The following is a 23,866-nucleotide window of genomic DNA, read 5'->3' as shown; positions in this document are numbered from 1 at the left end:
ACCAAAGAAAGAAAAGGCTTTCCTAGTAAAGGGAGGTGATGATCAGCCTGAGATGCTGATGGTAGAGTTGTGCGAGCTCATGGAAGATGAGCAGATTGAAGAACGTCCAAAGCACATGCTCGTGCCTAAAGAGGTTCAGGAAGAGAAAAAACAGAGAAAGCTCACTGAATATGTGACACTTGTAGAGGATAAAGTGCATCTGCAGCAGAAGGAAAAGGTCGAAGCTGGTGCGAATGTCTGGTACTTGGACTCCGGAGCGAGTAATCACATGGCCGGCAATATTGATCAATTTTCTAAGTTGAATACTTCAGTTGGAGGCACTGTAAAATTTGGAGATGCCTTGACAGTGCAGATTTGTGGTCGTGGAACCGTATTATTTGAGACACGCAAGGGAGAACACAAGGTGCTGACAGATGTGTATTTCATCCCGAGACTGAAGACTAGTATTATAATTCTCGGCCAACTCAAAGAGCGCAGTTGCAAGATCGTCATTGATGGAATGATGTTGGTGTTTGACCGTCAGCGTACACTGCTCACACGGGTGAAACGTTCAAGGAATCGCCTCTACATACTGAACCTTGATCGTGCCGACCCAGTTTGTTTGCTTGCTGGAATGCAGGAGGATGCCTAGAGATGGCATGCACGCTACGGTCATCTGAATTTCCGAGCGTTGCGTACACTAGGGCAGAAGGAGATGGTGCATGATCTACCAAGAATTGAGCATGTCGAGCAGCTTTGTGATGGCTGTCTTGTTGGGAAACAGAAGCGTAACCCGTTCCCTATGAGGCAAATTTCAGAGCAAGCAAGGTTATGGACTTGATGCATGGTGATTTGTGTGGACCAATCGCACCTGCTACCCAGCTGGTAATCGATATTTTTTGCTAATTGTCGATGACTATAGCAGGTTCATGTGGATCGTGTTGTTGAAGACCAAAGATCAGGCTTTTGAAGCATTTAAAAAGGTCAAGGTTGCAGCCGACGTAGAAGCTGAAGCAAAGTTGAAAGCTCTCAGAACAGATAGAGGTGGTGAATTTAGATCCAAGAGGTTCAATGCCTATTGTGAAGAACATGGCATTAGAAGGTACTTGACGGTTCACTACACACCGCAGCAAAACGGCGTGGTAGAGAGAAGAAACCGGACGGTTGTAGCTATGGCACGGAGCATGTTACAACAACAACAACAAAGCCTTTAGTCCCAAACAAGTTAGGGTAGGCTAGAGGTGAAACCCATAAGATCTCGCAACCAACTCATGGCTCTGGCACATGGATAGCAAGCTTTCACGCACCCCTGTCCATAGCTAGCTCTTTGGTGATACTCCAATCCTTCAAGTCTCTCTTAACGGACTCCTCCCATGTCAAATTCGGTCTACCCCGCCCTCTCTTGACATTCTCCGCACGCTTTAGCCGTCCGCTATGCACTGGAGCTTCTGGAGGCCTATGCTGAATATGCCCAAACCATCTCAGACGATGTTGGACAAGCTTCTCTTCAATTGGTGCTACCCCAACTCTATCTCGTATATCATCATTCCAGACTCGATCCTTCCTCGTGTGGCCACACATCCATCTCAACATACGCATCTCCGCCACACCCAACTATTGAACATGTCGCCTTTTAGTCGGCCAACAGTCAGCGCCATACAACATTGCGGATCGAACCGCCGTCTTGTAGAACTTGCCTTTTAGCTTTTGTCGCACTCTCTTGTCACAGAGAATGCCAGAAGTTTGGCGCCACTTCATCCATCCGGTTTTGATTTGATGGTTCACATCTTCATCAAAGCCCCCATCCTTCTACAACATTGACCCCAAATACCGAAAGGTGTCCTTCTGGGGAACCACCTGGCCATCAAGGCTAACCTCCTCCTCCTCACACCTAGTAGTACTGAAACCGCACATCATGTACTCGGTTTTAGTTCTACTAAGCCTAAACCCTTTCGATTCCAAGGTTTGTCTCCATAACTCTAACTTCCTATTTACCCCTGTCCGACTATCGTCAACTAGCACCACATCATCCGCAAAGAGCATACACCATGGGATATCTCCTTGTATATCCCTTGTGACCTCATCTATCACCAATGCAAAAAGATAAGGGCTCAAAGCTGACCCCTGATGCAGTCCTATCTTAATCGGGAAGTCGTCAGTGTCGACATAACTTGTTCGAACACTTGTCACAACATTATCGTACATGTCCTTGATGAGGGTAATGTACTTTGCCGGGACTTTGTGTTTCTCCAAGGCCCACCACATGACATTCCGTGGTATCTTATCATAGGCCTTCTCCAAGTCAATGAACACCATATGCAAGTCCTTCTTTTGCTCCCTATATCTCTCCATAAGTTGTCGTACCAAGAAAATGGCTTCCATGGTCGACCTCCCAGGCATGAAACCAAACTGATTTTTGATCACGCTTGTCATTCTTCTTAAGCGGTGCTCAATGACTCTCTCCCATAGCTTCATTGTATGGCTCATCAGCTTAATTCCACGGTAATTAGTACAACTCTGAACATCCCCCTTGTTCTTGAAGATTGGTACTAATATACTCCGTCTCCATTCTTCTGGCATCTTGTTTGCCCGGAGTAAAAATATGCCCGGAAGATTTTGGGGGGAGGCTGTTACCGCAGCAGTCTATTTGCTCAATCGAGCGCCCACCAAAAGTGTGATCGGAAAGACTCCGTACGAAGCATGGTGCGGGAGGAAACCTACTGTGGAACACTTGCACACATTCGGGTGTGTAGCTCATGTAAAAACAGTAGGAGGTCACATTGGAAAGCTAGAAGACCGCAGCACACCCATGGTGTTGCTTGGATATGAGCCTGGATCAAAAGCATACAAAGTATATGACCCTCGTGGAAGGATGCTGAGAGTAACTCGAGATGTTGTCTTTGAAGAAGCAAAAGCATGGAATTGGGATTCAGCAACTGAACCACCTCCGCATTCTTCAGGTGATATATTTAAGGTGTTTTATGATCACCATGATGCAGGTCATGATGAGCACAATCATGACCATGGGGACGAAGGGGAAGTACCGAGCACGCCCGTTGTACAAGGCGGTGCTCCGGAGTTTGCTGATTTAGGCTCACCATCAACTCCTTCATCACTCATTGAGAACAGCAGCAAAAGCCCCAGCGCAACTGCCATGGCAGGAGATGTAACACCCCCAGCAGCAAATTCTTCTGCCACGGCAACGGAAAATGCTGCCATGGCAGGAAATCCGCCCGAGGCTGCAGACCTGACAGAACAAGGTGATGCAGCAGCGGTAAGCAAACCTCGTCGAGGACCGCCAACACCAGTTCGTCTGCGCTCGATCGACGACATTTATGAAGCCACGAAACCACCAACAACCAGGGGAAGAGGATGCAACAGAGCACAGGTTGCGAGTAGAAGAAGTTCATCTGCAAGCATAAGAGAAGAAATTGCAGAGCTCTGTTTTCTAGGTGCAGAGGAACCTGTATCATTTGAAGGAGCAAACAAGGAAGAACTTGGAGGAAAGCAATGACAGAGGAGATGGACTCGATCATTGATAACAAGACTTAGTCATTAACCAATCTTCCTGAAGGACACCAAGCTATAGTCTGAAGTGGGTATTTAAAGAAAAGAAAAGTTCAGAGGGATTGGTGATCAAGCACAAGGCTCGCCTTGTCGCTAAAGGATTTGTACAGCAGCAAGGAGTGGACTTTGATGAGGTTTTTGCCCCAGTTGGGAGGATGGAGTCTGTCCGGCTGCTAATTGCAATTGCAACTCAGAAATCGTGGAAGCTACATCATATGGATGTCAAGTCGGCATTTTTGAATGGTGTGTTAGAGGAGGAAGTTTATGTAAAACAACCTCCAGGTTTCAGCAAGGTGGGGAGTGAAGAAAAGGTGTTGAGACTCCACAAAGCTCTGTATGGTTTACATCAAGCTCCGAGAGCGTGGAACATTAAATTAAATGACACGCTGATATCTCTCGTATTTGAGAGGAGTCCATTTGAGCATGCTATGTACAAAAGGGGGGAAGAAAAATCTCGCCTAATTGTTGGAGTATACGTGGATGACCTGCTGATAACAGGAGAGGATGAGCAAGAATTGGAAAGGTTCAAACAGCAGATGAAGGACTTATTAAGATGTCCGACCTGGGTTTATTGAGCTACTATCTAGGCACAGAAGTGCATCAAAAACCAGGGAGTATAACGCTATGTCAGGAGGCATACGCAAGAAAGATCCTAGAGATCAGCGGCATGACATATTGCAATTCTGCTCAAACTCCTATGGAAGTTCGTCTCAAGCTGAGTAAGAGAAGTGAAGCTCCTGAAGTTGACTCAACAGAGTATCGTAGTATTGTGGGAAGTTTACGGTACCTCATACATACAAGGACAGATTTAGATTTGGCACATCCAGTGGGCATCGTGAGTCGCTTTATGGAGGCCCCGACATCTGAACATCTGGCTGCAGTAAAACACATATTGCGCTATGTGAAAGGAACACTCAATTTTGGGTGTAGCTATGTCAAGAAGAAAGGTGCAAAAGATGAGCAGCTCCATGGTTACAGTGATAGTGACATGGCGGGAGACATGGACGATCGGAAGAGCACAACCGGCGTTGCATTTTTCCTTGGACCGAACTTGGTCAGTTGGCTCTCAAAGAAACAGAAGGTTGTAGCTCTTTCTTCTTGTGAGGCTGAATATATAGCAGCAGCGACAGCGGCATGTCACGGAGTTTGGCTTGGACGACTACTTGGTGATCTCCTAGACCAAGAACTAGGGAAGGTGCTATTGAAGATCGACAACAAATCTGCAATTTCCTTGTGCAAGAACCCTGTTGATCATGATAGAAGCAAGCATATAGATACAAGGTATCATTACATAAGGGACTGTGTGGAGGAAGGAAAGGTAGAAGTCGATCATGTATGCATTGAAGATCAGCTAGCTGACATCTTGACTAATTCTCTTGGAAAACAGAAATTTTTGGAGATGAGGAAGAGAATTGGAGTAGCAGCTGTGAAATGATGACACAACATGCTTAGGGGGGTAAATGTTAGGAGTAAGCACATTGTGTTAGGAGTTTGGTTGTAACCGAACTGTTGAAGTATAAAACAGTTTCGGAAGTATCGTGTGCATCTAGGAATCGATCAGATAAGGAGATAGGAGAGTTTAAACCTGCTTATCAGGGTCACGTCGTGTTGGGCAATTACGTGTGCCGTGTTGGACGTGAATTCTTTGTAAACCCCTATATAAAGTAAAGAATAGGAAGGAGGGCGATTGAGCCATCATTGAATATTTTCTTCTATAGTTTTTCCTCTCATGAGTTCTTGTGCAGATCGCGTACATACAGCAGGAAGCTGATTGATTTGCTCTAACAAAGAGCTCCAGGATCAGGATCTAGTAGAGGGACAAGCAGCATGGGACGCGGAAGCTATTCTCTTGGAGAAAAGGCTAACAGGGCGACACCCACGACACGACCAACATCCACATCCATATTGTCGCCTGCTCGACCGTAGCGGGGCTAGCAACCACAGTTGAAGGACGCCATCTCCTCCTGTCGATGTTTTTTCCCCGACTTCTGAATCCCTCCATGTGAGGCGGAGCGTTGGATCCTTGCAGCCAACATCATTGGTGCCACAAGAGCTTGTCCTGGAGCACCTCTGGCGGTGGCGGGACGGGAGAGAGGAGGGGGAGAGGGTGGCGGCGGGCTAGGTTTTCGCCCTCGGGTCGCCTCCGAGGTGGCAACGAGAGGACCAAATCCTTTTTTGGCTATCTTTTTATGTAGTTTTGTTTTTATGTACTAACATCTACTACAACTTTTCATACTACAAAGCTATTGTCATTCGTATTTGAGAACCTTTATGAATATTTACAAAGAAAATCTAAATCGGTAAGGCTTGAATCGGAAGGACATAGAAACATATGTGCATTAATGATTGTCGGAATCTTGAGAATCGGGGTATCCCAAGCATGCCACGCAGAGCAGCTGAGGGCGGCGTCCGGGTATCAAGACCAGCAACAATTAGGCTAGGAGATCAATAGGCATCTTTAGCGAAAATGTGTAGGACGAGCTCACTAGCTTAGGCGAAAATAATGGAATCTTCAAAGAATCATGCGTTTTGAGAACTGAGACGTCATCAGTGACGATCCCGCGGTATCCTTGCCCACCCAGCACGGCAAGGATGCCTGCTTCCTCCGACAGGGCATTTAATGAAGCGGCAGTACATACCGTAGACCGCCGCAGGCCTACGGTTGATATGTGGTAAACAATACCGCCTGACGGAGGGAGCGCTCTCCCGAGCGATAAGATGTGTGACACATCAACTGGGACTTGTGACATTGCAGGATAACCCTTTTGACTCGCTGGGAGCGGGCGGTTTTTGGGATGCTGGCAAGAGGGGCCCACGGGAAACTAATGATGGCAGAAGCCACTCGAGTGCCTAGTGCCTGCGCCGGGCGGGCGATAAGCTTCCTGACATCGGCTCAATTAGTAAAAGAGACAACATGGCCTTCGACCCACGCATTGGACGCTTGTTCACACAACTGTAAGATGGCCACTGTTGCCCCCTAGCCCTATATAAGGGGAGGACCGCGGCCACCCAAGAGGGAGAGTAGGAACCAGAGGCAAAAATCACACAAGGAACAATGAGCAAGTGTAGCTCAATCAAGAGTAGGAAGCATAAGGTAGCAAGCAGAAGGATGCTCGGGGGCATAGCCTAGACCACCCCCCAAAACCCAGCATAGCAAGCAGCTCTCCCCAGCATACACAAAGCTCCCTCGAGCATACCCGCAGCTCATCCAAGCATATGTAACTTTCACCATATTGCCAGCATCAACCAACCACAAACAGGAAGTAGGGTATTGCGCATCATCGCGGCCTGAACCTGTATAAACTCTCAGTGTCATTTTTCTTTTCACATTCCAAAGAAGAACTAAGCGTTTAGCACCAAGCTGAACTAATAAACAGGGTATCTTTGAACCATGATGTCATGAGTTGACTCTCCGACATCTGGCACGCCAGGTAAGGGCCTAAGGCTTGTTTCTTCTTCGTACCATTATATCACCACCTTCGGTGATCATGGCGGGTGAACAAAAACCGCTTTCCTCGGAGCCGTCTCACACCCACTCACGGGGGAGTGTGGCGGGGGACGTCTCGTCTAAAGCTCCCACGCAACCAGAGGGGCCACCTTTCACGCGGTGGCCATGGGCGGGTGTGCCGCCAGCGTAGTTTTGAGACTACCCCGACGATCGCACTTCAGGCGACGCACGCTCTCCTCCTCCACCCTCCAACGCCAGTAGAAGCGCAGCCCCTGCTGGGATCTTGGCTCAGGGAACTAGTCAACATGGTGGGCATCTCTGGACATCACTCGTGAGTGGTCGGTGGCCAGCGGTGCACGCTCTGCATCCAGGCAGGAGCCCTACTGTCACGGTCATGTTGCCACATCGGCCCCATGATCAGCTAGAGGAGCCCTAAGCTCACCCGCTGACCCGAGGGACGACGCCTCCGCGAACTTTCGGGTGCAACCTAGAAGATTGCCTGCACACTTCAACATAATAGTGGAAGGAAGGACGTCCCTGTCACGAGCGAGCCTCAACTGGTAGAGCCCAGCGCCCTTGGCGCCGACGAAGTCCAGATTCCTTGGGCACCAAGGGCGCAGCGGGTCTGCGCCTCCCCATCATCAGCATTGCCGCTCCTTACAGCACGGGGTGCCAGGCATTCACCCTCGAGCTGCGCCACATGGCATTGCCCCCGAAGTTCCAACCTGAGTTCCCGCAAGTTTACGATGGGGCTCAGGATACGATGGAATTTCTCCAGCTCTACACCACAGCTGTCCATGCCGCCGGGGGAAGGGGCTCAGGATACCAAGGAGTACCCCATGGGCCGTCATGATCGCCTTACATGTAGGCGCGTGCAAGAGAAGATGCGGGAGAAAATGGGTACCAAGACCATCCAAACCACCGTCGAATTATTTGCCTTGCCAGATAAGTGTGCCAACGCAGCTAAAGAGCAGGAATGGCTCGCGCAAAGGGTGGCAGTGGCGCCGGGACCTCACGCCATACTAAAGAGAGATAAGAAGCGAAGGACAGAAGCGGTCCTGGTCGCAGAACCCAAGGCTCTTGAACCTGCCCGTCCACCCACCAAGGTGAGTGGGAAGGCGAAGGGTACACCCTAGGCATTACCCGAAAGTGGTGCAAGATACACTGGACGGATCTGTACGACCTCGCAAGTGCCAGGAGGTGCAGAACGTTAACGAGGGACGCTGAAGACGACCCTATGATGACCACGGTAACCGCGGAGGTTATCGCGATAACCCTGGAGACCAAGGAAACAATGACGGGAATCGAGGGGCCGAGGGGAAGGGTATAACAACTTGAGGTGAAGTCTGGAGTAACTGTGGTGGTGTTCGCAGCAATCGTGGTGGTAACCACGGCCCGTTGAGCGCCCAGGACGAGAACCAGGCACCTCACAGCCACAACGAGGACAACGGCGTTGAGGAGCGAAACCACAATCATGATTTCCAGGAGGCCTGAGACTTGGCTTGCATCCATGGCAGTGCGTCCCTACACACGTCGCATCGCCAATTCAAGTTGATAAAGCACGAGGTGAACACCATCGCCCCTAGCATGGGAGTCAAGAGAACACTCAGATGGTCGGAGGTGTCGCTTCGACTACTTCGACCATCCGAGGAGCACATCATCGGTGGGACGCCTTCCGCTGGTGGTCTCGCCCATGATTTGCAACATCGAAGCCTCCAAGATACTGGTAGATGGGGGCGCTGGACTAAACGTTCTATCCCCACAGATCCACAAGAAGATGCAGATTCCCACCGGAGCGATGTGCCGAAAACGCAACCCTTCCTGGGGCTAACCCCGGTCACTTTCGACGCACCAAGCAACTACCGCACCAAGTATGTTGACTTCGATGTTGCAAATTTTGACCTACTGTACAACGGTATCATGGGACGTCCAGCGCTTGCTAAGTTCATGGTCACATCTCATTGTGCATACATGACCATCAAGATGCCCGGACCCCAGGGTCCAATCTCTGTGTCAATCTCTGTGTAAGTGGACCTACCGGATGATGTGATCTGTGCAGAGAAGATGTTCTTGGCAACCACTGCCCCCGCCGCCGTTAGTAGCGATCAACTGGAGTGCTTGCTGCCCACCGCGAGGAAGACGAAAGTCTTCACCAGTAACGTTGTCCTGACCAAGTCTTTTCAGCTCGGGGACAACCCCGACCAGACCATCGAGATCAGTGGACGACTCGATCCCATATAGGAAAGTGTGCTCGTCACCTTCCTGCAGGGCTAACACCGACATGTTTTCTTGGCAGCCGTTGGACATGCCCGGTGTTCCCAGGAAGGTGATCGAGCACCAATTATTTGTGTACCCTGATGCACGGCCTATGAAACAGAAGGTGCGCCGCCAAGCGCCCGAGTGGCAGGATTCATCAGAGAAGAAGTGGAACGGCTTAAGAAAGTCGATTTCATCACGAAAGTGATCCACCCTAACTGGAACGCCAACTCGGTCATGGTTCCCAAGGCTAGTGGGAAGATGCGAATGTGCATCGACATCAGTAGCCTCAATAAGGCGTACCCCAAAGATCCTTACCTCCACCCTTCCATAGATTAGATTGTCGACTAGACCACGAGGTGCCACTTGCTGTGCTTTCTGGACACCTATTCGGGGTCTCACCAGATTCGCATGGCGGAAGAAGACGAAGAGAAGACAACATTCATAACGCCTATCGGAACTTTCTACTACATATGCATGCCCTTCGGCCTGAAAACTCCAGCCCCACTTACGAGTGAGCAATGCGCTTCGCATTAGGCTCGCGGGTGAGCCGGAACATCGCGATGGACATAAATGATCTCATCGTGAAAACCCGAGACAAGTCAACTCTCCTGGATGACCTAGCAGAAACTTTCGACAATCTGCACCGAATGCGCATGAAGCTCAATCCCCAAAAATGTGTTTTCGGGTGCCATCCAGAAAGCACCCCGGATTCCTGGTGTCAAACCGCGGAATCGAGGTGAACCCGAGAAAATCAGGGCGATTCAGGAAATGCGGCCACCGGCACGGCTCAAGGATGTCTAGCACCTGACTCCTCAAGCAGTCAGGACCCTTTCGGTGGATGCCTAAAGCCGAGCAGGTGATGAAGCAGTATCTCACCTCGCCACCGATCTTAGTGGCCCCTAAGCCCAGGGAACCATTGTTGTTGTGTCTTTCAGCTACACCACAAGTGCTCAACGTGGTGCTCATGGGTAAAGAGAGGAAGAGTACATCCCCGGGGGTGAGCCCTCGTCGGGTCCCGAGCATGAGGACCGGGCCGAGTGCGGAAACGTCGGGTCTAGCGCCCTGTGTACTTTATCAGTGAAGTATTACACGGCGACAGGACACGATATCTGCAGCCGTAGAAGAAGATTTATGCAGTTTTGATCACCTCAAGGAAGCTGCGACATTATTTTCGGTCCCATGTGAAAGGATCGAGATGGAACTAGAAAGGGGTGAATATGTACAATTGCAATTTCAAATTATTACTTGGCAATTTTAGGCAAATATGCAGAATATGAAAGTGAACCTAACACATTGTAAAGGTAATTCTAGTGCTAGCAAATTACTCAACAATAACTAGTAGAGAGACAAGCAAGCATAATATGATATATGTAAAGACAAGGAGACAAATGTGTTCAAACAAAAAAGGAGACAAATAACCACAAGTAAGGAGTTAGGGTTAGCGATAACCAAAACTCCGGAGACAAGGATGTATCCCGACGTTCACTTCCTTGGAGGGAAGCTAGTCACCGTTGGAGGGGCGGCTGTTACCACGAAGACTCACCCTATTCTCCTTGAGATATCACCACGAAGGCGATTCTCAACCACTAGTGGTAGACCTTGAGGCAGCCTCCAAATCTTCACAATCATTCCGAGGTTAATCACAACAACTGATTCCTCTCCAAAGAACTCCAACCACCTAGGAGTCTACAACCTCGAACAGTACAAGATCAAGGGGGAAATGCTCAAGACTTGCTCAAATCACGATTTGCTTTTGGTCAAAAGAGGGAATGGATCCATCACTTGGTGGATTTTCTCTCAAGAACTCTCACAAATCTTCTCGGGATCTAAGATTGAGTGTGGAAGGGGGTGAGAGGGGGCACTTGTGGCTTGCGAATGAATATGAGTGTAGTGGTCAACCCTATCCCGGAGTGGGAGAAGGGTATGTATAGCTCCACTGAAAAGAGTCATTTGAGCTATGTATTTCAAGTACCCAGACGTCCAAATAGGAACCCGAACGATCCCTGGAACGCACGAATGACCCGAGTAGATATCTAGACAGTCTGGCTGGGTCAAAGGTTGAGTAGCAAGCTTACAACCCGAACATCCTGGAAGGGGCCTGGAACATCCGGCATTGCAAAACAGTCGCATGGGGAACACGGGCTGGCCGAACATTCGGCACAGAGTCTGGAACATCCGGGCCAGCTCGGATGCGACACTCTCTCCGCAACGACGTCCGGGCAGAGCATCCGGGCAACGACCGGAAGATCCGGGCATGTATCTGGATGATCCAGCCCCAGAGCCTACCTACGAGTGTCTTCTGCCAATCTAGCCAGATACCCGGGACACTATCTGGATGGTCCGCGCAATGCCCGGATGATCCGGTTGTTAACATGAGGTAGGTCATTTTGAAGGTAGGATTTTGGCCAAGTTATTTTTAGGGTTGTGTATGTCAGTAAGTGTAGGACGACCATGAAAAGATGTTGACTTGAGCAAATCTTTAACTAACCCTTTGATCCCCTCTTAATAGAGCGGGATCCCTATAACTCAAGACTAACTGAAAAAGGCTATGCTTCTTTTCTCGTTATCACCAAGCTTGAGTCATATATAAATTGATAGGTCAATGATTCCTACACAATGATGCCAAAGGGACTAATCTCCTATGTATAGACTTAGCAAACATAATTAGTCCCCTATATGTATATTGTCATCAACGTCAAAATATGATTAAGGGCACGATTGCACTTTCACCATGACATCGCAGTGGTTACTTTGTTTCCCGTAAAAGCCCCATCATCAACAACAGAGAAGCAATGTGATGAATTGCGGAATGGGCCGTTGAGCTCGCTGAGTTCGACCTTCAATTCATGGTCACTCAAGTCATCAAGAGCTGAGCCTTGCTTGACTTCGTGGCAGAATGGACCCATGTGCCCCTAGAGGAGGAGGGATAATTCGCCGCCATGGCTTAGGGGAACCCCAGGGAGTGGATCTTGTACTTCGACGGGTCGTTCTCGCTCAAGGGTGCGGGGGCTCGAGCCCTCCTCATCTTCCCGGCTAGCCATGAGCTTCATTATGTCGTGCAACTCCTCTTCGACGACGGCTCGAACAACATGCCGGAGTACAAGGGATTGCTCACACGTCTCCGAGCAGCAGCGGCCCTTGGGATCCGGCACCTCGTTGTGAGAGGAGACTCCTAGCTAGTCATCAAGCAGGTGAACAAAGAGTATCAGAGCCTCGATCCCCAGATGGCGCCATACCTCACTGAGGTCCAAAAGATGGAGCGACGGTTCACCTGTTTGCAATTTGAGCATGTGAAACGTGGGCTCAACATGCTCGCCGATGATTATCCCGGCTGGCCTTAGAGCGGAGGTTTGTTGCCGTCGGGGTCTTCGGAGAAAAGCTAATGAAGCCATCCACTCCCATTGTCGACCCATGCGAAGAAGCACATCCTGTTTCAAGAAGGGAACCTCAAGGGCCACGTTTATCGACGGTCCAAAAAACTTCACCCAATGGGCAACAGGTTCTTGTCATTCAAGAGGCATCTTGGATTACCGAGATCAAGGCTTTCCTAAAAGAGTCGTCCGTGACACCCTTGCCTCCCCAAGAGTCGTCAAACAAAGGGAGAGAAGCTCCCCAGGTGCCACTGGGCACCAAGAGGACGGCATAACCAGAGGTTGCAGCTCCTAGGGAGTGCGGCCCCTCAACGTCTAGGGCAGAGCACAACGCGGGAAGGAGATTGGCGGGTGGCGAGGAGGGGCACGCTCATCACCGACGTGGAGACGATGTGGCCCAGAAACACCAGTGGTTGAGACAACGGAGCTGGAGATGAGTAGTGGGAGGCGAAGAAAGAAGTGTGTCAGGCGTCCGGGTGGCGAGCGACCATTTTCTTGGTCTAGGACTCCTCGCCGAGCACGGGTATGTAGGGACGATGAAAAACCCTTCATCCTCGTGTGCCCCATTTATAGCTTGAGGGCGGAGTGTTGGAGGCTCCTTGAAGGAGGGTGTGTGTCCCCCTTTCCCAAGCTCGTCGCGCACACGTCAATACCATCAATCGCGCAAAAACCAAGGCGCCTCCTCGACTCTCATCAGCATTGGCGCCTCCATGGGATTGCTTCCGCACGCGAGCCCAGTACTGATTAGGCCCTCCCCATTAGCAGGTACCTCCTTGCCCAAAAGGTCACCAAGTAGATGAAAGGGTCGGGGGCTACTGTCGGTATCATGAGAATCCAGGTACCCCGAGCATGCCACGTGGACCGGCTGAGGGTGCGTCGGGGTATCAAGACCAGCAACAATCAGGCTAGGTAATCAATAGGCATCTTCAGCGAAAATGTGTCAGATGGGCTCACCAACTTCGGTGGAAATAATGGTATCTTTAAATAATCCTACATTTTGAGAAGTGAGACGTCACCAGTGATGATCTCGCGGTATCCTTATCCAGCCAGCACGGCAAGGATGTGTCGTGCTCGCTGCCTCCAGCAGCGCATTTAATGAAGCGACAATCCCGTAGCCCGTCGCAAGACTACGGTTGATAGGCGGTAAATAATAACACCTGGCAGAGGGAGCGCTCTCCCGAGCGATAAGATGTGTGACATATCAACTAGGACCTACGACATCGCAAGATAACCCTTTTAACTCGTACAGAGCGCGCAATTATTGGGACACTGGCAAGAGGGGCCCATGGAGAACTAATGATGGCAGAAGGCACTCGTGTGTCTGGCGTTAAGCTGCGTGACATCAACTCAATTAGTCAAAGAGACCACGTGGGCTTCGACTCACGCATGTTCACACAAATGTAAGATGGCCACTACGGTGCCCCCTAGCCCTTTATAAGGGGAAGACCGCGGCCATCCAGAGGGAGAGGAGGAACCAGAGACAAGAATCACACAAGGAACAAGGAGCAAGTGTAGCTCAATCAAGAGTAGGAAGCATAAGGTGGCAGCAGAAGGATACTCGGGAGCGTAGCATAGACCACTCCCAAAATCCCGAGTATACCCAACAGTTCTCCCGAGGATACTCAAAGCTCCCCCGAGCATACCCGCAGCTCGTCCGAGCATATGTAACTTTCACCATATTGCCAGCATCAACCAACCACAAACAGGAAGTAGGATATTACACCTCAGCGCGGCCTGAACCTGTATAAACTCTCTGTGACAGTTTTCATTTCACATTCCAAAGAAGAACTAAGCATTTAGCCCCTAGCCAAATTAATAAACAGGATATTTGTGATCCCTGATGTCATGAGTTGACACTCCGACAATGACCCCCCCCCCCCCCCCCTCCCCCCCAAAAAGCTAACTTGTTGCTAATCGAGAACAAAACCTTTATGATTTTGTCATGCATTCTAATGTGGCAAGTGCGAAACATGGCAATTTATATGATTTGGGGTGTTAATTACTAGGGAAAATAAAATGTTTTAATTGGGAACAGATACATTTTTTAAATATGCTTACCGATGTCATCAGCCAACACAGCCTGGTGTAGAGCAGTCATATGAGTGCCAATAGTTGAGACAGAGGCTGCCGACAACTGGTCGGCAATTCTCTTGACAACATGGAGATAGCCTTCCCTAGCAGCAATGTAAAGCGGTGATTGCATTTCCGTGTTCAATGCATTTGCACATCTTGGGTTGACCTCCAAAAGCTTTAGTGCAATGTCCAATTGTCGATGAGACAGTGCATCATGCATCGGTGTATTTCCTTTACCATTTAACATTGTGGTAGGCTCCTGCACGCATGTAGTACATTACCATTTGAACACTGGCCTGCTTACCAGGACAACTTAAATTCAGAAGAAAAAAAATTCCAGGTGCAAGATTATGCTTGGTTCAATGGTGATTTGAATGTATCAATTAATTGCACATATGTTTTCATTGCAGCTAGATACAATGCAAACACTTGAATTTAAAGGAGAAATTGTGCCAAAGGCAAGATTAGGATTGGTTCGGTAGTAGATTGAATGGTGGTGTGCCAATGAACTTTGTCTATATCCGGATAGGAATGCTTTATGTTCTAGTACAAAGTTTGGATAAATTTACTAACTAGAACCAAGTTTTTAACCACATTTAACTGCAATGCGTACGCCGAGTTTTTAACCTAGACAAGCTCAACATCTACAATGTATGCAACATGCTGATGCAAAAAAGTCCCAAACTTGCATCCGACACCTGTACTGTTTTAGATGTTGATGCCAAATTAAAAATATATAAACTGGTGTCATGCCCCAAAGGTGATATGTGGTTCTATTTGTTGCTCTGAAGGTGGGAGCTCCTTTGCGGTAGCTCGAGATCTTGCCACAGGGGCTGGCAGGGCTGGCAGTGTTGGCACCCTCCAACGAGAAGGATGCCCTTGTGTGGCGAATCCAATGGGTTGGGCGATTGTGGTGCCTCTCCTCTGGGGTGCTGCTATGCGCCAGGAATACCACAACGGGATGCTAGCCAGTGAAATGATCTCAGATCATTCCTAGATAGCTAGGCTAAAATATAAGAAATACAAAATAAACTCTTGATTCATTGCTTTTGATATGGTTTACAAGTCCTCTCTTCTAGTCTTAATAGATAATTACCTGTGCATTGGCACGGGAATAAACACTCTAGTATGTTGGCCTGTGATTTAACTGCCCATATTAATGTGATTGTGTAAATAAATGTTATCAAATCCTGCCGGTGATTTAAGTACCTAAATATATTTTTAGGATTTTATTTTGTAATCACTTATTGGCTTGCCAAAAAAACATAAGGTGGAGTTGTTGTGCCGTGGAGGGCCACAATGGCAGCGATGATGACACATGTCGTGCGGTACTGGTAGCAGTATACTCTTGTTGTTGCAAAGTGAGGTGCACTTGGCTGACACAAGGCTTGTTTGGTGCTTCGCTCTTGTATGAAGCAAGTCACAGAAATTTGAGATGCATCTTCGTCTTTGTACTCTGCAGTGATTGTGTTCATCAGTGCATTGGTGGTTGTCAGTGACGAAGTTGGAGTCACCAAGTTGTATGCCAATGATCGTTGTTTGGATGTTCTCAACAGTGCGTGTGTGTTTTTTGTACTGTCGTGCGTATGTCTGCCGGAGTGGCCTTAGGCCTAAAGTAGCTAGATCGTGGGTGTGTTTTGTAATCTTTGTTTTCGCCTAAATGCTCTCTAACTAGTTGTGAAAACATTCAGCTTAATTAATAGATTGAGGCAAACTTTGCATCTGGTTTCAAAAGAAAAACAATGTACTGAACTCAAATAGAATGCATAATGCTAGTGAGTTGAGAACCTTTAAGTTGGCATCGATTCCCCTTGCCCACGTCAAATATAGAATCAGGTGCTCGACCACTTCTAGATGGCCCGCTCTCACCGCCAGGTGCAGTGGCGTATCGCCATCATTGTTTTGACTGACCATGAGCTCCATATTTGTGCCTACAAGGAGGAGGAAATGATGGACAAACAAAGTGTGGCCTTCTGACGCCGCGATGTGAAGTGCTGTGTTTTTCTCAGCCTTTGTCGTCGAGTAAATTGTGTTGGGTTTGACGGCGACAAACTCTTGTAGGCTAACTATATTTCCTTTATCTGCTGCTTTCCTAAACACTGGATCCATGAGATTTTCTGCTGCTTTCCAAAACACTGGGTCCATGAGAACTGCATTGAAGAAGGCAATCAGAATCAAATTACACTTTCGGCCTTTTGTTTCTTTCTGTGCGAAGTGAAATCCTGCTTTATTTTTGTATTAATAGAAAAACGTAAACAAAACACACTCTATCCAATTCATCTTACCTAAAATGATAAACCAAGAGCAAGCACAACCTCAGAACCCCCAGCTAACGTAACCCTAGCAACCTAACTGGATCATGAACAACTACAAAAATTTATACCAAGCATAGGTTCCCTTTTGGATAGGAACTAGCCACTCATTGTAGTATTAATATAGTTCAGTTATTAAGAATTATTTATCATAAAAACACATGAGTAAGAGCGAAATATCCACCACAAAGTAGCAAGAGTCGACAGTCAATAAGGTTGCTTGGGAGATAATTGTCTAAACAAAACCAAAGCACCAGATATTTGCAAATCAGAACGACGGCTAAGATCAAAACAGCATATCTTATTATCTGCCAAGGTATGCACCTGTTGGCTACAGATTTCTAATTGGTACTTCCATAGGTGTAAAGGACCTCAGAAGCGAACTCAAATGATGTAGCTAATGAAAAGGACCAACACTATTAGCAAGGCAGCGGGGCAAAGAATAGCATTATCGCGTCGACTGTGATGAAAATTGGTACGGCACCCTACGCTTCAATATGCCTAGAGCCCAATATGATAACGTCAAAGTTCCTAATTCAACTACCTCTGTAACTTATGCAAACAATTCCAAACCTAACATGAAACAACCAAAACTGTAGCAAATTATGTATGCTCCCGATACTGTCCAAAACTAATAATATATTTTCCCAGCATGATCAAAGAAGGTAGAAGCTAGAAGCTACTGGTAACATGAAAGACGAGAAGAAAATAAGGGACACAGAATCACACTAACCTTGCATTTGGGACACAATAAACTGTGGCTGCTTAATTTAACCTTGTACCAGATAATGAACAAGTTTGGACGGAAGATGCGATGGTGGAAACAGGCTTGTATTTATGATAGACGTGAAGAAGAGAAGCAGTAGGGGTGCATAAATATGTACCAGAGCTCTTATGATCTATTCCTTTCTTGTGTTGGGAGCAAGTTGATGCTTATGCTTTACTTGTGTCCTAGCCTGATGGTACTTTAGTATTTTACATCTTTTTAAATGGATGCTTTTACTTTTTTGTAGAATAGTGCTTTTACATTTTTAAGACTGATGTTTTAAATTCTGTTTAGATGACCTAAAGATATTGTTGTTCTAATATAGGCTCATGCCTTTTCGTTTTGACGTTTTTTTATATGAAATAAGGGTAAATTTCTTTTCCATACTCATGGTACTTCACTACTTATCACCATTCACCAAAGCATTTCTTAAACATTGTGAAACAGAATGCACTCGTCAATGGTAACATGGCCTGGCCATGGGTCTCTGTCGGCTGATGACCATTTTTGATTCCTGCCAGCCAGGCTGGGCAGGTTCCGCGCTTTTAAATTCATCATTAGTTATTTTCCATCTTAAAAGAACTGCGCTTGACTACTAGAGTAGCTCGCAAGCAATTACTGAAATATTTTAAGTATCTAAACTATTTTATAAAGAAGGGACAAACAGATCCCAAACTCGGCAAAAACATTCGACCTTTTTTATATATCAAAATTGGATGCTTATTGGCAGAGCTATTAATTTTTTTAAGCCTGGGATGCTAGTGTATCTATGTTCGATGGCCAGCTATGAAGACACCATTGCAAGCAAGGGTATAGATATGAAGCAATGATGTTAAGAACCATGGACACTGCTTGTACATTGTTGTATGACCTCAGGCAAAGGCAGACGTGAAGTCGTGAATCAAAGAAGGTAGAAACAAAATATCAATGTTCATGTCCCACTTGAGATAAAAATGACCAAAACCGAAGCAAATAACAGATCTGTGTTTTTTGGACCATATATAGAACTAAATGAAGCATGCTGCTAATGGTTTACTAGTTTACCGTCTTTTCTCGAGTAAGAAACAGAACTCCCATGTCTTTTTAGAAAGAGACAGATATGACCTGAAAAGAACCGACACAAACAGTGTCAGGTATAAATTCGCTGCAATTCCACCCAAAATCTCCTCAATTTCGACGGAAATCATAGGTTTACATGCATGTGGTATATATTCAGTCTGAACGCATCCACATATAAGCTGTGAGGTGCCTAATTTGACATCTCCCTGGCAGTGAAGAAGGAAATAAGCATGTACTACTACATAAGTTGAAACTCCATATATTTGGCAAATACCAAGAGGGAAATAGCTGCAATCTATTCATGTCCTGGTTCGAGTTAGTGACCAAATTACTATACCTGTGCCTGACGTCTGTCATGAGATTTCTCACATGGTGCGTGGATCGATGAAGAGCACAAGGTGACGGAGCCGCCGGTCACCGTCGTCGCACGCGTCCCTCCGCATTAGCTGCAGCGGGGTGAAGACGCCGGCGGGCGGCGGCCAACGCTAGGGTTTCCTGTCCTTTCGCCATTCTGAGGTTTTTTTTGGTGTGCTCGAAAGCGAGTACTCCGAGTGAGAGAGACAGCGAAGCGGCGGGGTGGACCGTGGACGAGACGCGCGGCCATGAGTGTCGGAAGCCCTCGCCCACAGCGTCCCCGCCATGGCCCGACCCCTGCAACACTGTTTTCTTCTTTTCCTTTTATACATTTTTTGCGTTTACTTTTTCTTTTTGAAATGTTAAAGTTGCGAGCAACTAAAACTAACAAAGAAGTACTCCTTCTGGATCCCCGCAAAGGTCATATGGGGGGGGGGGGGGGGGGGGGGGGGTGTCAGTGGGTGGGATGAGAGCTCTCAGCCGTCGTCACAATGTCGTGCTCTGCGCGCTTCCTTAAAAAAAATTATGTACATGTTTTCGGGTTTTTAGATGGTTTTTTCAATTTTTTGGCTTTTCGGTTTTTCATCTGTTTTTCTTAGCTTTTGGACAAAAAATTTGAAAAAAAAGCGCAAAGAATTGTGTTGTTTTTTCTTCCGCAAGAGGAACCACCGTGTGAAAGCACGAGTGCTTCTTGGGTAATTTTGGTAATTAATGTCAACATATCTTTTGTTGGACTAATATTTTCATCTAGTATATTTCGAGATTTTAACAAAGGTGTGGCATGGACAAGAGGACGTGGAACCCCTTCAAGATGCTAAGGACAAAGATTGGCAAAAGCTCAAGACTCTTCATTTCTATTTTAATGATCAAGATCATATTGAGTCCATAAGAAAAGTTAATACTATTAAAAGGGGATGAGGTGTTAACGTTGCTTAATTATCTACTTGCTCAAAGTGCTTAGTGATATGCTCCAAAGCCCTCAACCACTTTCCCAATTCCAAATATGTCCAAAACCTAAAGTCAAACTCGTCCCCATCAATTTGATCTATCCGGCGCCACCGAGTTCCTTTGACATAGCCATTGCCAGAAACCCTAATCAATTCGGTCTTACTGATATGATCTCGGTCTCACCGAGATGGCCTTGTAAACTCTCTGTTGCCTATTGCAATTATTTCGGTCTCATCAAAATTTGCAATCGGTCCCACCGAGTTTTCCTGACCAACTCTCTGTTTGCCTATTACTGGAATCGGTCTCACCGAGTTCATGTAATCGGTCAAACCGAGATAAGGTTTTGCATTAACCCTAGCACTTCGGTCCCACCGAGTTGATCATGTCGGTCCCACCGAGAATCCTAACGTTCACATTTTGAACTGAATCGGTCTCACCGAGTTCATCTATTCGGTCTCACCGAGTTGGCTCTTTTGTGTGTAACGGTTAGATTTGTGTGGAGGCTATATATACCCCTCCACCCCCTCCTCTATTCAAGAGAGAACCATCAGAACGTGCCTATACTTTCACTACTCATTTTCTAAAAGGGAACCACCTACTCATGTGTTGAGACCAAGACATTCTAATCCAACCACAAGAATCTTGATCTCTAACCTTCCCCAAGTTGCTTCCCACTCAAATCATCTTTCCACCATAGCCAAATCTGTGAGAGAGAGTTGAGTGTTGGAGAGACTATCATTTGAAGCACAAGAGCAAGGAGTTCATCATCATCACACCATCTATTACCTTTTGGAGAGTGGTGTCTCCTAGATTGGTTAGGTGTCACTTGGGAGCCTCCGTCAAAATTGTGGAGTTGAACCAAGGAGTTTGTAAGGGCAAGGAGATCGCCTACTTCATGAAGATCTACCCATGTGAGGCAAGTCCTTCATGGGCGATGGCCATGGTGAGATAGGCAAGGTTGCTTCTTTGTGGACCCTTCGTGGGTGGAGCCCTCCGTGGACTCGCGTAACTGTTACCCTTCGTGGGTTGAAGTCTCCACCAACGTGGATGTACGATAGCACCACCTATCGGAACCACGCCAAAAATCTCCGTGTCTCCAATTGTGTTTGCACACTCCAACCTCATCTCTTTACTTTCTTGCAACTTGCATGCTTTACTTTCCGCTGCTCATATACTCTTGCCATGCTTGCTTGAAATGTATTGTAAATGCTTAAACTTGTGCTAAAACTCCACCTCAACTTGAAGAACTTAAAAACTGCTACTTTTGCTTGTTGAGGGTCTAACCACCCCCCTCTAGACACCTCTTCTCGATCCTTTCAATTGGTATCAGAGCAAAGGTCTCCATTGCTTTGGTTTAATCACCATTGGAGAAAGATGGATGAGTCTACGATGGGGAGTTTTAGACGTAGAGTGCCTATGCTTGATGGAGAGTTCTATAATGCTTGGAAAAATGAGATGGTTGAGAGTTTCAATTAATATCACTTGAACAAGTACATTACTAGCCCTTGTGCGCCCCTTATTGATCCCTTGCATCCTACCCCCGATGAATCTCTTGACATGATCCGCAATCTTAGAACTATCAATCTTATCATTAGAGGATTGCCTAGAAATTTCATTATATGCTTGCCTACTCTTGAATGTGCTTACACCATATGGAGATTTCTTGAGGAACGGTTTCCAAACTATTCCTTGAAAAATCTAGATGTGATTCTTCAAAAGTCCATAGCTTTTCATAAAATGAAACCTAGTGATCCTAAATTTGATGATTGTCTATTTGAGCTTCGTGACCTTATGCGTGCCAAAGGAGATGTTGGAGTCATTAGTAGCATTATCTCTCAAGTCATTAGAATTCATAAATATGCACATTGCAATGGTCATACATCTAATGAATCACTCTCTCTAGGTGATGATCAATCACAAGACGATGTTGAACATGGATACTATGATGAGGATGATGATAGTGACTTTAATCTCGATGAGTTTATGAGACACTTTGGTCTTATGGCTTACCTTCGCGGCTATATGGCTAGAGGAAAGGAATGAGTTCTTGATAGTGGATGTACCCATCACAGGACCAGAGACAAGGATATATTTCATGAGCTTGCTGGAAACGATGGCCCTCGAAAGTATGTCACTTTTGGTGATAACTCAAAGGGTAAGGTAGTTGGCCTTGGTAAGGTGGCCATCTCACATGACAGCTCCATCCAAAATGTTATGCTCGTTGAATCTCTTGGCTATAATTTACTTTCCGTATCTAGACTAGCTGACTTTGGTTTCAACATCCTATTTACTGAAGTAGATTGCCAAGTGTTTCGAAGAGATAATCATAATATGGTCTTTACCGGTATACGTAGAGGTGATCTATACATTGTTGATTTCACTAAAAAGGCTCAACCTAGAACTTGCTTAATTGCTAAATCATCTAAAGGTTGGTTGTGGCATAGAAGGTTAGGTCACGTCGGCATGCGAAATCTTGATAAGCTTATTAAAGGTGATCATATCCTTGGAGTTAAAGACATTATATTTGACAAGGATAGACTTTGCAGTGCTTGATGACCCACAAGTATAGGGGGTCAATTGTAGCTCTTTTCGATAAGTAAGAGTGTCGAACCCAACGAGGAGCAGAAGGAAATGACAAGTGGTTTTCAGCAAGGTAGTTTCTGCAAGTACTGAAATTGTAAGTAGCAGAGTAGTTTGATAGCAAGATAATTTGTAACGAGCAAGTAATGATAGTAGTAACAAAAGTGCAGCAAGGTAGCCCGATCCTTTTGAGGCAAAGGACAGGCCAAAATGGTCTCTTATGATAAGCAAGGCGTTCTTGATGGTACACTGGGTTTTCATCTAGTCACTTTCACCATGTTGGTTTGATTTGTGTTCGCTACTTTGATAATTTGATATGTGGGTGGACCGGTGCTTAGGTGTTGTTCTTACTTGAACAAACCTCCTACTTATGATTAACCCTCCCGCAAGCATCCGCAACTACGAGAAAAGTATTAAGAATAAATTCTAACCATAGCATTAAACTCTTGGATCCAATCGGTCCCTTATGGAATAGCGCATAAACTGGGGTTTAAGCTTCTGTCACTCTTGCAACCCATCATCTAATTGCTACTCCACAGTGCATTCCCTTAGGCCCAAATATAGTGAAGTGTCATGTAGTCAACGTTCACTTGACACCACTAAGGTAATCACAACATACATACTATCAAAATATCGAACACATATCAAGTTCACATGATTACTTGCAACATGATTTCTCCCGTGACCTCAAGAACAAAAGTAACTACTCACAAATGATAATCATGCTCAAGATCAGAGGGGTATTAAATAGCATATTGGATCTGAACATATAATCTTCCACCGAATAAACCATATAGTAATCAATTACAAGATGTAATCAACACTACTAGTCACCCACAAGCACCAATCTATAGTTCCGGTAACAAGATTGAACACAAGAGATGAACTAGGGCATAAGTATTACGGTGGGTGAACAAATTACTGTTGAGCAATTGATAGAACTGAGCATAGTTATGAGAATATCTAGGTATGATCATGTATATAGGCATCACGTCCGTGATAAGTAGACCGACTCCTGCCTGCATCTACTACTATTAATCTACACATCGACCGCTATCCGCATGCATCTAGAGTATTAAGTTCAAAAGAACAGAGTAACGATTTAAGTAAGATGACATGATGTAGAGGGGTAAACTCATGCAATATGATA

At 46.5% G+C, this 23,866-nt stretch overlaps 1 protein-coding gene across 1 annotated transcript in view; it reads right to left on the bottom strand.

Moving 5' to 3' along the window:
* Positions 1-17,855, bottom strand: part of LOC109737707 (uncharacterized) — a 45,248-nt gene extending 27,393 nt beyond the window's left edge. Inside the window, exons 1-3 of the mRNA XM_040398592.2 lie at positions 17,743-17,855; positions 16,486-16,847; positions 14,683-14,956 (exon numbers count right to left, since the gene is read on the bottom strand). Coding sequence (XP_040254526.1) covers positions 14,683-14,956; positions 16,486-16,847; positions 17,743-17,749 — 643 coding nt within the window. The 5' untranslated portion in view covers positions 17,750-17,855. The remainder of the gene's footprint in view (positions 1-14,682; positions 14,957-16,485; positions 16,848-17,742) is intronic.
* Between the last annotated feature and the right edge of the window lie 6,011 nt (positions 17,856-23,866).

Source organism: Aegilops tauschii, chromosome 1 (assembly GCF_002575655.3).
Source record: "Aegilops tauschii subsp. strangulata cultivar AL8/78 chromosome 1, Aet v6.0, whole genome shotgun sequence".
NCBI lineage: Eukaryota > Viridiplantae > Streptophyta > Magnoliopsida > Poales > Poaceae > Aegilops > Aegilops tauschii.
Note: the sequence above shows the minus strand (reverse complement) of the source record. Positions and strands in the feature narration are given on the sequence as shown.